Here is a 14,694-nt window from a genome sequence, read left to right on the forward strand (position 1 = left end):
CGAACTTCATAACCTCATTTCAATGGCGTTATTTAGTAATGTCCTTTCGATTTGTGTGGAGTTTTCTAACTTTATATATATATATATATATATATATATATAGAGGTTGGTTATTTGTGAACAAACAAGTTTATTTCTTACAATATTAATATTTGTACAATGATTTTGTCAAAACACTTTGATGACAGCAAAAGATAATAACTAGTTAGAGAGAATTGCTTAGAGTCTATAGTTTAGATTAAGGAACTATTATCGAGAATTAGTGTAATTATTTTTTTTCTTCTTTAAAAAAACCAAAGGTCTTGATTTTCGAGGGTATTTTAATCTTTTTATATAATCCAGTGATCATTGCTAGATTGATTGGATGTGGGATTATTTTTTTTTATTTTTTTAAGTATATTACAATGATTTAATTACTTTTTAAATTAAAATATTTAAAATTAGCATTTAGAGGCATTTTTTTCTTTTTATTTTTTTAAGCATACTCAATCACTCACTTAAGCTTAAAAGCAATTTTTAAAAATTGTATCCAAACCTTTTTTTATCTGGAGAATGTGTCACGTAGACTCTGGATTTGTGTTAGATAAATTAACAAACAAGGATGATGATCATCGAAAATGATCACCAGAAAGATGCTCCAATTATGGTGGCGGCCGGTGGGCTCATTGTCATTGGCGGCCGGTCGACCGTGAAAGAAACAAAAAGAAAAGGAGTTAATTGTTCTTAGTGATTTAACAAAACTAATTGATTGATCTTTATGATTTCAAAGATTATATATTTAATTCTTATATTCTTAAACCCAATAACTTATTTTTTTTATCCGTTTTATATTTTTTTCAATTTATTTTATTTCTTTGTTTTGAGAATTAGAACAAAATAAGCAAATAACAAGTAGATAAGATGTCAAAGATTGAAGAGAAAAGTTTTTGGAATAACAAGCTGATTCATCAATATATAGTCATTAAAATAGAGATAATATTATAACTGATATTAATTATGTATTATAGCTGATATTAATTATTGTGCCTTTATTGATATTAAAAACACGTTGACAATTATTGATATTTTTATTGTTAATAATTCTAAAAATCAAAGCTCATTAGCCTCTCACTAATTAGGATAATTAATTCTTATTAGTATGTTAGAGAAAATGTAACAAAATACGCTTTAAACATACATTAATTTATTAAATATATATAAAAAAAAGCAAAAAATAAAATGCTGATTTGTATTTCAAGAAATTAAGATTCACTATCGTGGGAAAAAAAATTAAAAAAGTATATCTAAAAATCTGCATGCTGTTTTACAATTTCCTCGTCGGATGCCTGAGCCCGGTTTGAACAAGGATTTGACAAATTATAAGAATCTACCATGATGACCTGCAGACTGAACTGCATGCTTTACCAAGAGGGAGGGAGCATATATATGCCATTAGAACTAGGAATCTCGAATTATACCTACAGAGAACATGGGACCTTTCAAGATCCAACCAGGCCCTTGTAGCGAGCATATGTCATTAGAACTAGGAACAGAGATGCACAGAATGCTCCTGTGACAATTACCACCTGGCAATGTAAAAAAAAAACACATGATTCCCCGTATAAAAGCAATTTATAATCAGGAGCTAAATTCCCCAGTAAAAGTATTTTGCTTACCCATTTAAACATGTAACCATGATTGTCAGTCCATGTGTATGGGATGTTCACGCCAAATATTCCAGCCACCAAGGAATATATGGTTAAACAAACAGTCCCAGAACTCAGATAGAGCTCTAACTGCGGCAAACAGTGGAAAGACATAGCATGAATAACAGATCAAAACATACACGCAATTTGTGCGCGTGCTTGCTTGCTTGTGAGTGAATTGGCCCCAACACAATTCATGAAGAGAAAATCATAAAGCACCTGAATCAGCTGATTTCGATGATTGTCAAGCTGAAGAAAAAGGATGCATAAATTTAATGTAAGAAAAAACGCATAAACAAGGAAACAAACTTCAGCGTTCGATTCAACATTGCCTACCTGAATATTAATGTAATCCTCTGTGTCATCAATGTACTCTCGCAACTGCATGTTTCAAATTTATGCAATTTAAAAAGGATGAAATTGCTTTGCAATTCTTACCATAATGTGTGTGCCTTGTGTAGAATAAAAGGAAAAGTAAATAAAAAGTACACACCGTGGTCAATTTGTTCAAAGTGCTATCAATCTGCATGAAGTAAGCCTGCAAGAACATCATCACCCAATTTCAAGAATAATTTCTTCTTAGTCCCATTTCAAATAAGAATTGAAAATGAGGAAGGTAAAACACAGTTAGAAACTCTACCTCCAGTAACATTTCAAGCTCCTCAACATCATTCTCAACATCATTCTCGTCTCCGCGAACTGTTGCCAAACTTACTCTACTTGCTCTAGAAATTTTTGAACCAATTGTAGGGGAAGCAGGAAACCAATTCGCACCACCGGAGCCACTGACTGGTGAAGACGCACCAGCCAGCTTTCGTGATAGGTAAAGGTCAGCCATATCATCATCATCATCAAGTAACTGTTCAAGTTCATCTCTCACCTAAAATAAATTGATGAGAATATCATTGCCTGTCTAATTCACAGAAAATTGAAGGGGACAGTTAAGCACATTATTTTTCATTAGTGTTAGATCAGCTAGGTATTTTTCAAGTCTCTTCTGCAATTATCCCCCAAGCAGACCTGACTTATTTTCTGTATAGCAGATTTCTTCCATGCTGGATGTTGATTAATCCCTGAATGTGTAACATCCTTAGCTACATATTCTTCTTGGAAAGAACCATGAACTGTATATGAATCGATTGAAAATGCTTTTATCAGAAAATGCAAGTAACTGTTGGAGATGCTAAACTGTCAGTCAACATTTTCTGAGACAGAAGACTGAATCCAGTAGAATTCGCCAAAAGCGAGTGCAACATCAGAGGACACTGAATCTTTCCCAACTATTATAATATAAAGCAACTAAAGATCCTATTCTTTATTGGTTACATTCAAATACATCATTACCCAGAACATATAATCCAAGACCAAAGATGCAATCATAAATGTTGAAAGCAATTTATAATGCAATTTTTCACAAACACCACCAACATTATACACCTACCTTTTGTACCCGAGCAGTCAACCTCGTCATTGCACTCTTCAATTTACGAACTCTATCCAAATTTCTGCTACTAACCTGCCCATTCAAGAAGGGAAAATGAGAGAGTCAAAATAGTGACAAACAATACATGCAGGATTCTGCATACAAGGTAAAATTAACTTTATCCAGCATAAATTTTGTCTTGCAGGAGGAGAGAAAAACCTCAAGAGTAATGGATCCAAAACATGCAGGGTTCTGCTTATGCAGTAATTTATTGAGTTCAAATTGTTGAATGCACAGGATATTTACACAACTGCAAAATAAATTTGAAACTGGAAGGTGGCCGCATAAAGAATAGCACCACTGACTGAAATAAGCAAAATTCCAACCACTGGAAGCTCCAAATCAACTCAAAGAAAGTAATGCTGAGTATAAGAAAAGGAAGAATTGAAAGATAAGATACCACCATAAAGAGAACAGAGCAAATGTCCACAATCTCAATGCCACCATACATCAGGATCCTCCAAAACCTTGTCAACCTTTAATTTGTTTTTGGGTAAAAATTTCATCCGACCCAGCATTATAAAAGAGTAGAAGGAGCAACACCATTCATAGTAACACTTGGAAAAATAAACGAGACTCAACCGAACATTAAAACAAAATAAATAGTACAGCCCACTCAACTTAACCAAATAAAACACCTACAATTGAATTCAGGAAGAAGATCGATCTTCCAATAATCCTCCTAAGGGCTTCACAAAGAACACAAATACAAATAACGCTTATTTGAAACGCTTGGCACAATCTCAAAGATGTTCTTCCGACCAGATAAAATATTCATTACACAAAGCTATTGGATTCCTACAAAATGTCAAGACACGGTAAACAGCTAATATGCCACACTCCCATGATTAAAAAAGGAGGGAAAACCACCACAGCATTCCAAAAAGAGATATGGCACCATGGAAAACAAATAATGTTAACTGGTAAACACACAATCATGCAACACTCACCACAGATATCCATCTCCCAACAAAGTATTTTTCGTGAATTTACATTATCTGTCGCAAACTTTTATCCAGTTCCTTAACCAAGGTGTGATGGACATTTTTCCCTCTATGAAAAAATAATCAACAGAAACACCAGGAGAAGATTATTATTTGATAAAAGAAATATCAACTACATGGAGAACAACAAATATTTACTTTGGAGGTAAGCTCATCTAAAGCAGGATATGCAGCAGTCTCCAGCTCTGTTGTACGTGCAGCTAGAAAACTACAAATGGCTTCCAGCGCTACCTCCAAGGCACGGAATTCAAATGGTGACTCTGTATCATACAACCCGGATTACTCAACAGACAAGAATTTTCTAGATGAACCAACCATAATGTAAAGAAAACATGTTTGCAGTACCAGAACAAAAAGCCTCTACTCTTAAATGTCAATGCAAGAATGAAAAAATCAATGAGGCATACCATCCTCTTCACCAGCTTCAACATCAAGTTGTCCACCAGTGTGGTCTTTCCCATCTCCTTGACTTTGACGAAAGACATTTGCAGGAGGCAATCGCCTTTTAAGTTCCTCAACAACAGGAATAACATCTTCATCCAAAGGGTCTCGAAGCAAAACCTGTTCCATATTTAAAAGAAACAACCAAAAGCTACAAGCACGATTTTTATTATTATTTTTTGCCCCAAAGGAAGGGGGAAGTATGAATTCAAACATGAGCAAATAGTATCAAACACAACTGATCACTAATTTATACCTACCATAAAATAATATCTCCTAAACCCAAAACCCAAAAATCCATTCATTCAGCAATCAAAAGATTTAATTTCCAAAATCACAAAATTTAAAAAGCAAAGAAAAAGAAAGAAAACAGAAGCCGCGAACCTCCTCGGAAGTAATTATTGCCTTGATGTGCTGCAACCATTAAAAAACCACAAATAAGCGCCAAAACAGAGAGAAAAATATAAAGGAAATACTACTTAATAGTAACAATAAAAATCGAAACCTCCAAGTTCAGAACGATGGCCCCCTCACGACCGAGAATGGTGGAGGGATAAGACAAGAGAGGGTCTAAAATCCTGAGATCGCGCGCGTGAATCTGAACGCGGTTCATGATAGCATGTTTGTCTGCATCGAGAATGGTGCCTTGTCCCGTAGCGTCGACGAGAATCCAACTCCTGGCAGGCTGCGTCTTCTTCTTGACGGAAGTCACCGCCGGAGGGTCCGCCGGCACCACGTAACCATCCCTTTCCATCTCTCATTACCGTATCACATCACATCTCCTCTCCTTCAATTAATATTAATATTTTTATTTTTATTATTGCTATTTGTCTGTCTGTTTGCTTATTTGGGGATTGGGGAAAGGGGGCAATTGGATTCCTTAAGCAACCAAAGTCTTCTTTCATTGAGTTAGGTTTCAATTCGAAAGATATATGAGATGGAGCCTTGAGGGACGAAGATCAAACCTTAAAATCTCAGAGGGTGTGGGGGCGGTTATATCCATCTATTATAAACTACTACTATGCTTATGCTATACGCACGGGTGTTCGGGTGTGATTAAGGTGATCATCGATGCTGGTTTGGCACGTTATCGACGTTGTTTTACTCATTCACCTAACCCACAAAATGGGCTTTCCGGGGGTGGGATTTCAAGAATCCAAAAAAAAAAAAAAAAAAGTTATCGACGTTGTCTCTCTCATCCTACTAAGTAAAAGAATAATAACTGTACTAGGAGGAGTTTCTCCTTTTTCTTATGCAGATGTTTTAATTTTTTAATCGATGGATGGAGGTGTTTTCGTAGTTTTTCTGATACGAGACGGTGGAATTATTGAAGCTGCTTTATGCTCTACATGACAATTGCCAAACACATCAGCCATCCACGCTGCATTATAATATCCGATCGTCCATTCAAGATGCTTCCTTTTTTGCATTTCAACGGGAGGGCAACATCCATGGCCCCAATTTATGGAATCTCACTGTTCATACAAGTAGAGTTTGTTGGCTCAGGATTTGCCAACCCTTGTCTTTTCCATGGAGTAAATTTACCAACTTTCATATATAAATCAAACAAACCTGCTTCAAATATTATTTCCACTTGGACTCTTCAACGCAAGTACCAAACAGGTCCCATTCCTCCTGTCCCCTCTCCTCGCCTCCCCTCCAAGTTTCACAACCAAACAAGTACGAAGGGGTTGCCCTTGTGCAGCTCAATCTATGGCGAGACGAGCCGATGCGAGTGCTTCTGTATTAGAAATTGACCCTCCTTGCTTGTTATGTGTTTTGTAATTTGGAGATGATGCCGCCGGTTTTTCTTACTCAAACTCGTGTACTGCAATTTTAGAACAATGAATGCACCTTGCTGGATTACTTACGGGTAGGGGTGTTTAAAAAAACCGATTAACCGAAAGAACCGAGAGAACCGATAAAAAATTAACTGAGAAAACCGAACCGAGATAGAAAACCGATTAAACCGATTTTTAAAACCATAAAATCTTTCTGGTTCGATTTCGGTTTGACCACTTAAACCGGTGAACCGAACCGGTAGTATAAATAACACAGCAAACCACTAAGCTTAACCCTAATTGACATTATCTGAAGCCGCCGCCCACACCAAAGAGCAAAGATGATTTATCGCCTTCTCCCTTCTGCATCTGTCTTGCCCCATTGCCCCTGCATCTGTCTTGACTCTTACCCTTCAATTTTCATTCTCTTTGCGTCTTACCCCCTGCATCTGTCTCTTCTCTAACCGAACAATAAGTCAACAACCCACATCTCCACATCCATTTAGTCTACTTGCAGCCGAACAAAAACCCGAACAAAACCCCTTGGCTTCTCTCTTCACTTGCAGCAGAAAGAGAGGGCTCCTCTATTAGAGAAAAGGCGGCAAGGTAAAGTTTATCTTCATGTGCTTGTAAGTTCAACTTTTTGTTTCAAACTTTGATGCTTCTCTGACCTCTGCTTGTCATTTTTCTATCCTCTCGCAGCTAGGGTTTCTGCATCTTTCTTCAGGTTCGCCCCTCTTTCCCCGCCCTCTCTCCTTTCTGTTGATTTATGTTGCCTATTACAACATTTCTTTGATCTGTATTATCAATTATGCTTATCGGGTGTTATGTTAGCTTCAATAATAAGTTCAATCTGTTTTTTCATGGTTGTCGAGTGAATCTATTTTTTCATGGTCGTCGGGTGAATCTATTTTTTCATGCCTATACTACTTAAACCTGCACACTACTGTTCTTAATCCTGTGGAGAAGAAACACTGTTAGTTTTGTTGACTTTTTCTGGTCATCAAGATATTTACAAGTGTTTGAGTTCATTCTGGTAATATATTTGCTTCATATTTCTAGTAACCCAAAAGGGGTAACTGTTCATTCTGTTTTTTCATGGTTGTCGGGTGAATCTGTTTTATCAAAATGGATTTGAACAGTGTTCATAGCTTTATTCAATCTAGTTACAGTATTTCTGCAATGAATTGATATTCAATATGTTTTTTGCCTAGTCCATTACAATGTATATGGTATTGGTTAATATGGTTATTGGTTAACATGGAAAATCAGTATATGGTTACAATATTTCTGCAATGAATTGATTCTCAATCTGTTTTTTGCCTAGTCCATTACAGTGTATATTGCATTGGTTAATATGGTTATTGGTTAACATGGAAAATCAGTATATGGTTACAGTATTTCTGCAATGAATTGATTCTCAATCTGTTTTTTGCCTAGTCCATTACAATATTTCTGCTTGATTCTCAATTAGTCAATTGTAGTCAGATGTTGATTCATGTTGTTGTTTTTTTAATTTCTGATGGATAATCGGGAAGATCCTACACCAATTGAATCAAATCCTTCAAGTTCGAAACCCAATTCTTTGCCTATTCCGGTTCCAGTTCCAGTTGCTACTTCTAGTATAAATAGCAACACTGAAAGTGAAGGTAATCCAGCTTTTAGATCTAATAAAAGAAAAACATCTCAAATTTGGGATCACTTTAAAAAACTAAATGGTAATGTTAAGGCTCCTAGGGCTGCATGTATGTATTGTGGAAAAGACTATGCATGTCATATTATACTTAATGGGACTAGTAACATGTGGAGCCATCTAGGTGCACGTAAAAAAATTCCTTTTGTAATTGACCGAATACAAAAAAATTTAGTCTTAGAACCTAGGCCTATAATAAAAGGGGGTAATAATGAAGAGAAAAATCTAGTGACTATTAAGGCAGTGGGTTATAGTTATGAAGAGTGTAGGAAAACCCTAGGAAAAATGATTATACTTGATGATCTACCTTTTAACTTTGTTGAAAACCAAGGATTTAAATCATTTTGTCAAGCAATGCAACCTAGATTTGATGTTCCTTCTCGTTTGATGATTTGGAGAGATTGTTTGAAAATTTATGTTGTTGAGAAGGAAAAATTAAAAAAAGCTCTTAAGGATCAACGTGTATGTTTAACAACCGATACTTGGACATCAATCCAAAATATTAATTATATGTGTTTGATTGCCCATTGGATTGATGAAGGTTGGAACTTGAATAAAAGAATTCTAAACTTTTGTCAAGTTTCTAATCATAAAAATGAAACAATTGGCCAAGCAATTGAGGGTTGTTTGTTGGAATAGGGAATTGATAACATTTTAATAGTTACGGTAGACAATGCAAGTTCAAATAATTTGACAATAAAATATTTGAAGAGAGTAACAAGTAATTGGGCAAGTAATATAATGTCAAATGACTTCATGCATGTTAGATGTTGTGCACATATTGTTAATCTTATTGTATGTGCGGGATTGAAAGATATTGATGATTCAGTTGTTAAGATTAGGAATGCAGTGAGGTTTGTTAGATCTTCTCCTTCTAGACAACTTGTTTTTAACCAATGTACGAAGAGGTTGAAAATTGGGATTAAAAAATCTGTTTGCTTGGATGTTGTAACTAGATGGAACTCTACATATATGATGCTAGATGCGACTGATAAATTTGATGTGGTTTTTATGAGGTTAGAAGAAACCGATCCTAGGTATTTGAGTTACTTTGAGGTAGATTAAAAAGGAAAACAAAAAAACTTAGGTCCTCCTGCTTTAGAAGATTGAGAAAAGGCTAGATCTTTTGTCAAGGTCTTGAAACTATTTTACACGGTTACATTGAAATTTTCTGGCTCGTTGTATGTGACATCTAATTCTTTCTTCCATGAATTGATTTCCATGCACACAAGCATATCTCAACTTTGTAGAAGTGAAGATGTTTATGTAAGTAAAATCGCCAAGAATATGATGGCAAAGTATAAAAAACATTGGGGGGGATCAAGATACACAAAACTTTTTGTTGTATGTGGCTGTTGTGTTAGATCCACGTTTCAAATTGAAGTATGTGAGATTTTGTTTTGGAAGATTGTATAATATTGAAGAGGCTGAAAATTTTACAATTAAGGTTAAAGATACTTTGCTAAGGTTGTTTGAGCATTATATGAATGTTGATGAGAATGTGAGGTTGTTAATAGTGTTGGAACTAGTATAAATGAAAATGTTAATGTTGATTTAATGGTGGTAAATGATGATATGTTGGATGACTTAGCTTCTCAATTCAAAAAACATTTAGAGGAAGAAGGTGGTGTCCAAAAAAAATTAAGGTTGAGAGGTATTTGGGTGATGATTGTGAGGATCCTAATGATTTTAAATTAGATATTTTGGGTTGGTGGAGGTGTAATGCTACAAAATACAAGATTCTTTCTAAGGTGGCACAACACGTGTTAGCTATTCCGATATCTACAGTTGTTTCTGAAGCAGCTTTCAGTACTGGTCGTCGTATTTTAGATCCATTTCGAAGCTCTTTATCTCCATCGACAGTGCAAGCACCGGTTTGTTGTCAGAATTGGTTGAGTTTAGCATCAATTCCAATCAACATTAGAAACTTCATGGATTATATTGAAAATTCTGAGATGATTAAGTCAAGTAATTTCTTTTACAAATTTAAATGTAGTTATTTTATAATATCATTTATTTACATATGTTCAATCTAACATTTTAATTTATGTTTTGGTAGAATTTGGTGAAAGTTTAAAAATCTCAACTGATTGTTTGTAAGTTGTAATGATGATGTTGGTGCAATCCTGAAATATAATTGTTTTGGGTAATTAATTTACTTAACCTTATTAATTCCTTTTAAAATTTTGCATTGCTAAATTTTTTAATAGTCGAACTGTAATATGTTGCTAATTTGTTAGTGTTTCTTTACAGCATTATCCTTGCTGGATCTTTTGGCTTTTGCTGTTGCTGGAAGTTTTGGATGCTACTGTAGTGCTGGTGTCAGATTTTTTTTTCTTTAAATTATGACGGATGTTTATGATAATTTATTACTGGTTGTTATTTGCTAATGTAAACTTTTTTAGTGTGAACATCTCTTTTAATTTGAAGTGCTCAAATTTGATCATGCATCTTGCATATTGCATTGATCTGAACTTTCATAGCTTATTTTTTTGCATATTAAAGATAGTAAGATAGAACATTTCAAATTTATTGTGACTATAAGCATTTCAAAAAAAAAATCAATATTTTAATTTCATTGAAAAAGCTTATAACAAAATTAATCAAATTAGAATATTTTAAAGAATTTTAAAAAGCTTATAAACTTAGTATAACAAAAAAATTTAGCAGCCCAATTTAATCTAAGCCCATTAAAAAAAAGTCAAAAAAACCCATTAATTTAAAGATTAGGTTTCCCGGTTTTTTAGCTACAAAACCGGATTCAACCGAACCGAACCGGTTCGATTTGAACCGGAATTTGGTTCGGTTTGAATTTTTAAAAATATGAGTTACTTGGTTCAGTTAGTTTTTATGGTTCAAATCAAACCAAACCGAACCATGAACAGGCCTACTTAGTGGTCTTGTCACCCCACGTTGAAGAAGCTTTCACATCCTAACAGAGTGTAACAAAGGAGGAAAACAGGATAAAAATATGTAAAAGCATCCTCATTTGGCAAAATCATCAAAACCTATTGACCATCCGCTCAAACTGAATTAACATTGAACAAAGCCGGCAAGAGAAAATAATAGCTCTACTTGCAAAGCACAAACAAAAAATATATACCACACCCAACACAAGGGTGCTCCTATTCTAAAAAGAAGACAACCCTTGTCTCACAGAATTTACATATTCACAGATCGTAAATGAAGTTTAATGGATGAAACAGAAACATGGGTAAAAACTATGTACACGATACTAATCTTTGTTAACCCCTCACAGCCAGGGCTTGCAAATGATCTATAAAATCTTGCAAGCTCAAATCATCAGTAAGTATAATTTCTGACCCATCTGCATATGCTGAATTCTGCGTCACAGATGGGTTCAACTTCGCAAGAAGAAACCTAGCCTGACTACCATGTTGATCACACTTAATTAGCTTGGGTGCCGGAACTCGTTCCACCACCAATTGCTCTGCATCAAGTTCAGGAGCTTCCAAAAGCTTTCTCAGATTCTCATGGTTTGGATCTTTGTGGTAACCAAGCTTCCTCCATTGAGCAATCTTGGACCCGTAATGAATCACCACATGGAAATAAGAATCAAAGAGCAAAATAACATCAGCAGAAATTGAGCGAACATCTAGGAGCACAGGAACAGGAGGCCCATCAAAAGAATATTGAAAAAGTGTCGGTTGTATCATGATAAGGGAACCCACTACCCCTTCACGGTTCAGCATCAGGCGGAAGAATGCAGTTTCATCAGGGGTACAGTTGAAAACATCGATGAACTGAGACCTCCTCAAGTAATACATGAACTGGGGGTAAAGAGAAAAGTTTGATGACAAGCGGAAGGAAGATGGATCTTCCTGGATGTAGTCTCCAAACTTGGAAGCAAAGCTGATAAGGTTATCATCCAGCCAACTTATAACATCTCGAGCAAGACATCTCTCTGCTCGGTGGATGGCTAGCCTGGCCATGACCGAAGCTGCTGCTTCCTGATCAAAACCGGCATTGATTTCTGGTGACTTGCTTTCAACCCATCTTCTTGCAGCAGTCGTAACCCTTTTCCGGACTCCCATGTTCCCATTTCTGTAGCGTGTTATAAACTGTACAAAAAATGCAGACCCAGGTTCGGCCTTGTGTTCATCACATACTTCAAAGAAGAAAGCTACGCATGTTTTATTATTTAGTGTACCAAGCTTCCACATATAAGTGCCGCCCTCCCCAATCTCACGGTCACTAACTACATTGTTCTTTTTCCGAAGAGAAACGCATGGTCCAAGGGCTCCACAGATTTTTACATCTTTAGTAGTCACCACTTCAATTGTTGCATCAAAATACATCTTCAAGTGTCCCTCTTCGTCACGACTAAAAATGTACCGTAAGCACTTTCTGAATTGATCAGACTCAAACAACTCCCCAAACATCATGAACCCACCAGAACTCTCAACAGGGCATTTTAATTCTGCTGCACCTACTTGATCAAGAGAACAAGCAAAAAGATCCAGAACGACAGATGCATCAGATAATCTCTGTGATAGTTGATTGTAAAAGCTGCAGGATTTCATATAGTGCGGTGCATGACCATTAATGAGGTCTCTATGAGTTCTGATGGAATTACTAAGATCTGAGTTCACAACAATCCCTGGCCCCAAAGTTGCAGGTCCAGATGTGAAAATCATGATCCGGGATCCTGTATTCCCTGAGCATCCTTCAAGAAGTCCAAGTGCAACCGATATTGCTGCTCCTGTGCACCTTTGAGGGCGATGCCCTGGCATCACTACAGCTAGAGAACAGATTTCTTCAATTGCAGTGGTGATATTGAACTCACATTCAGATACAGGTAGCAAAAATCCCTGCTTTTGGATAACTGGTGTCTTTCCAAGTTGCTGTCGCTGCCACTTGGTGCTGTATATGCCCAGAAATTGTTGGGTCTGCATGTTCAAAGGGATAAGCAAAACATTGATTTTAAGTAAACACAGACATTTGTTTTCCAACATATAATATATATATCAAAAACCTTTAGACACATTAGAGTATAACATCTATTTGCAAATATCACCCTATAACATTATGACGCACATGGCAAAACATTGATGATTTATGGTATAGATGCAAAGTAATAATACTCCCTAATTTATCTGATATCTAGGAAAAATGGCAAGTACGGATCAAGCTAGAGGCGAAGTGAGCAAATAATGCAAATGCAAGCAATATGATCAAATCCCATTCAGCTTTCAAGCAACGCAAGTATGCCCATAAAAAGCATCAAGCTTGAGCCATCTAATCACAAGATAAAATCTCCAGCAAAAGTGACAACACAAATCACAACAGCGAACTGCGACATAGTTTGGCTTTTCTAATCAGAAAATTATATTAGTCATTTCGGAAAGCAATAAACCTTAATCCCCTCCCGGTTAAAGCACACTTAATGAAAATTAACACAGTTGAAGTATCCAATAAATATGCACATAACCATCTAAAACATACAATTGCACATGGAAACTAATTTGACTTCATAGTTTAAGCTTCAAACGATTAGAAACACCAATTTAATAAACGCTCAAATAATTCTACAATTGAATGTTTAATCCAAGTACCTGCTCTGACGAAACCTCACGTCCGCCATGAAACACAACAACCCTTGAGCACTCTGAAAACCCCAAATCATAAACCCTAACCATTGCATCAAAAGTAAGTAACCCAACCAGGGCATTTTCCGGCAACTGCTCAACAACCAACAACAACTCATTCTTCACGGCCCTCAACTCCTCCTCAACCATACAAGCATCCACTACAAACACAAACGCCGGAACAGGCCCCACCAATCCCCTGACTTCCCCACCAGCACAACCACCAATGCTCCTCGGAGTGCCCGCATAAAGCATAGACGACAACGACACATTGGACGACGAAAACCCATTAGACCAACCATAACCCAAATGCGAATTAGACCGAAATTTAGGATCAACCTTGTCAATTTTGTATTCTACAGTACTGTAAGTAGGAAAAAGTTCAGCAGGAAGATTGGTTTCACCGATACCTAAATAAGAAATAGGGAAATGATTTCTGTTGTAGCAGAAAGGACAGACCCAAATGCGAGACTGATAATCTACACGAGCATAAGGGTTCAAAACAGCAGCACAGCGAGTGCAGATTAGGGGATCGTAGGGTAGAATTGGAAGCTCAGTTGATTGCATCAGTGGAGTGCACATGATGCTAAGTGGGATTATAAGAGTAGAAACTTGGTTTTTGGTTGTTGGCCATGCGTTCCATGACCAACGTAAGCCTTCGATCGCCTCTAATTCGATGAAGTCCATTCTGGGGTGGTCAGATTTTAGATGTTTTCAGTTTTCCAAGGGTGATTTCATGGCATGTTGTGTTTTTACATGGGAGTTTTGTGTTTTCAAAAGTTTATAAATTTAGGATGGAAGAGAATCTCGGATGTTGTGTCGTGGAAGTAGTGTTTGGTTGCTGAGAAACCCCATGGTTTGAATTTTGGAAATGTTTGGTTTTGACCTGGGATTTCAAAAGTGACCGGCTGATCATACCATTCGGTTACTGTAACGGGGATAAAAGAGATAGAATCAATGGAAATAAAAAGAGACAAGACAGAAAAGAATAAAGATAT

At 36.3% G+C, this 14,694-nt stretch overlaps 2 protein-coding genes and 1 long non-coding RNA gene across 3 annotated transcripts; 1 reads left to right on the forward strand and 2 right to left on the reverse strand.

Moving 5' to 3' along the window:
* Positions 1-1,161: 1,161 nt before the first annotated feature.
* Positions 1,162-5,763, reverse strand: LOC7498039 (magnesium transporter MRS2-2). The gene is made up of 11 exons (XM_002315698.3): positions 5,119-5,763; positions 4,998-5,027; positions 4,580-4,733; positions 4,311-4,432; positions 3,127-3,201; positions 2,326-2,565; positions 2,179-2,223; positions 2,022-2,066; positions 1,905-1,934; positions 1,656-1,775; positions 1,162-1,565 (listed from the first exon to the last, which is right to left on the reverse strand). The coding sequence occupies exons 1-11, from the start codon at positions 5,365-5,367 to the stop codon at positions 1,479-1,481; spliced, it is 1,197 nt and encodes a 398-aa protein (XP_002315734.1). The 5' UTR covers positions 5,368-5,763; the 3' UTR covers positions 1,162-1,478.
* Positions 5,764-6,106: 343 nt separating this feature from the next.
* On the forward strand, positions 6,107-10,463 carry LOC112329003 (uncharacterized). The gene is made up of 3 exons (XR_002984442.2): positions 6,107-7,000; positions 7,097-7,121; positions 10,341-10,463. It is a non-coding gene; the product is annotated as an uncharacterized LOC112329003 (long non-coding RNA).
* Positions 10,464-11,141: 678 nt separating this feature from the next.
* LOC7498040 (protein transport protein sec23-1) lies at positions 11,142-14,692 on the reverse strand. The gene is made up of 2 exons (XM_024611275.2): positions 13,664-14,692; positions 11,142-12,997 (listed from the first exon to the last, which is right to left on the reverse strand). Exons 1-2 carry the CDS (start codon positions 14,381-14,383, stop codon positions 11,333-11,335), a joined length of 2,385 nt encoding a protein of 794 aa, XP_024467043.2. The 5' UTR covers positions 14,384-14,692; the 3' UTR covers positions 11,142-11,332.
* Positions 14,693-14,694: the final 2 nt, after the last annotated feature.

Source organism: Populus trichocarpa, chromosome 10 (genome assembly GCF_000002775.5).
Source record: "Populus trichocarpa isolate Nisqually-1 chromosome 10, P.trichocarpa_v4.1, whole genome shotgun sequence".
Taxonomy (NCBI): domain Eukaryota; kingdom Viridiplantae; phylum Streptophyta; class Magnoliopsida; order Malpighiales; family Salicaceae; genus Populus; species Populus trichocarpa.

Excerpts from the sequence above, each read along its gene's own strand:
- LOC7498040 (XM_024611275.2), bottom strand. The coding sequence starts at position 14,383 with ATGGACTTCATCGAATTAGAGGCGATCGAAGGCTTACGTTGGTCATGG. Across the intron at positions 12,998-13,663 it reads GTGAGGTTTCGTCAGAGCAG|ACCCAACAATTTCTGGGCAT; the intron begins GTACTTGGATTA and ends TTGAACATGCAG.
- LOC7498039 (XM_002315698.3), bottom strand. The coding sequence starts at position 5,367 with ATGGAAAGGGATGGTTACGTGGTGCCGGCGGACCCTCCGGCGGTGACT. Across the intron at positions 4,734-4,997 it reads CAATAATTACTTCCGAGGAG|GTTTTGCTTCGAGACCCTTT; the intron begins GTTCGCGGCTTC and ends AATATGGAACAG. Across the intron at positions 2,067-2,178 it reads CTTTGAACAAATTGACCACG|TTGCGAGAGTACATTGATGA; the intron begins GTGTGTACTTTT and ends TGAAACATGCAG.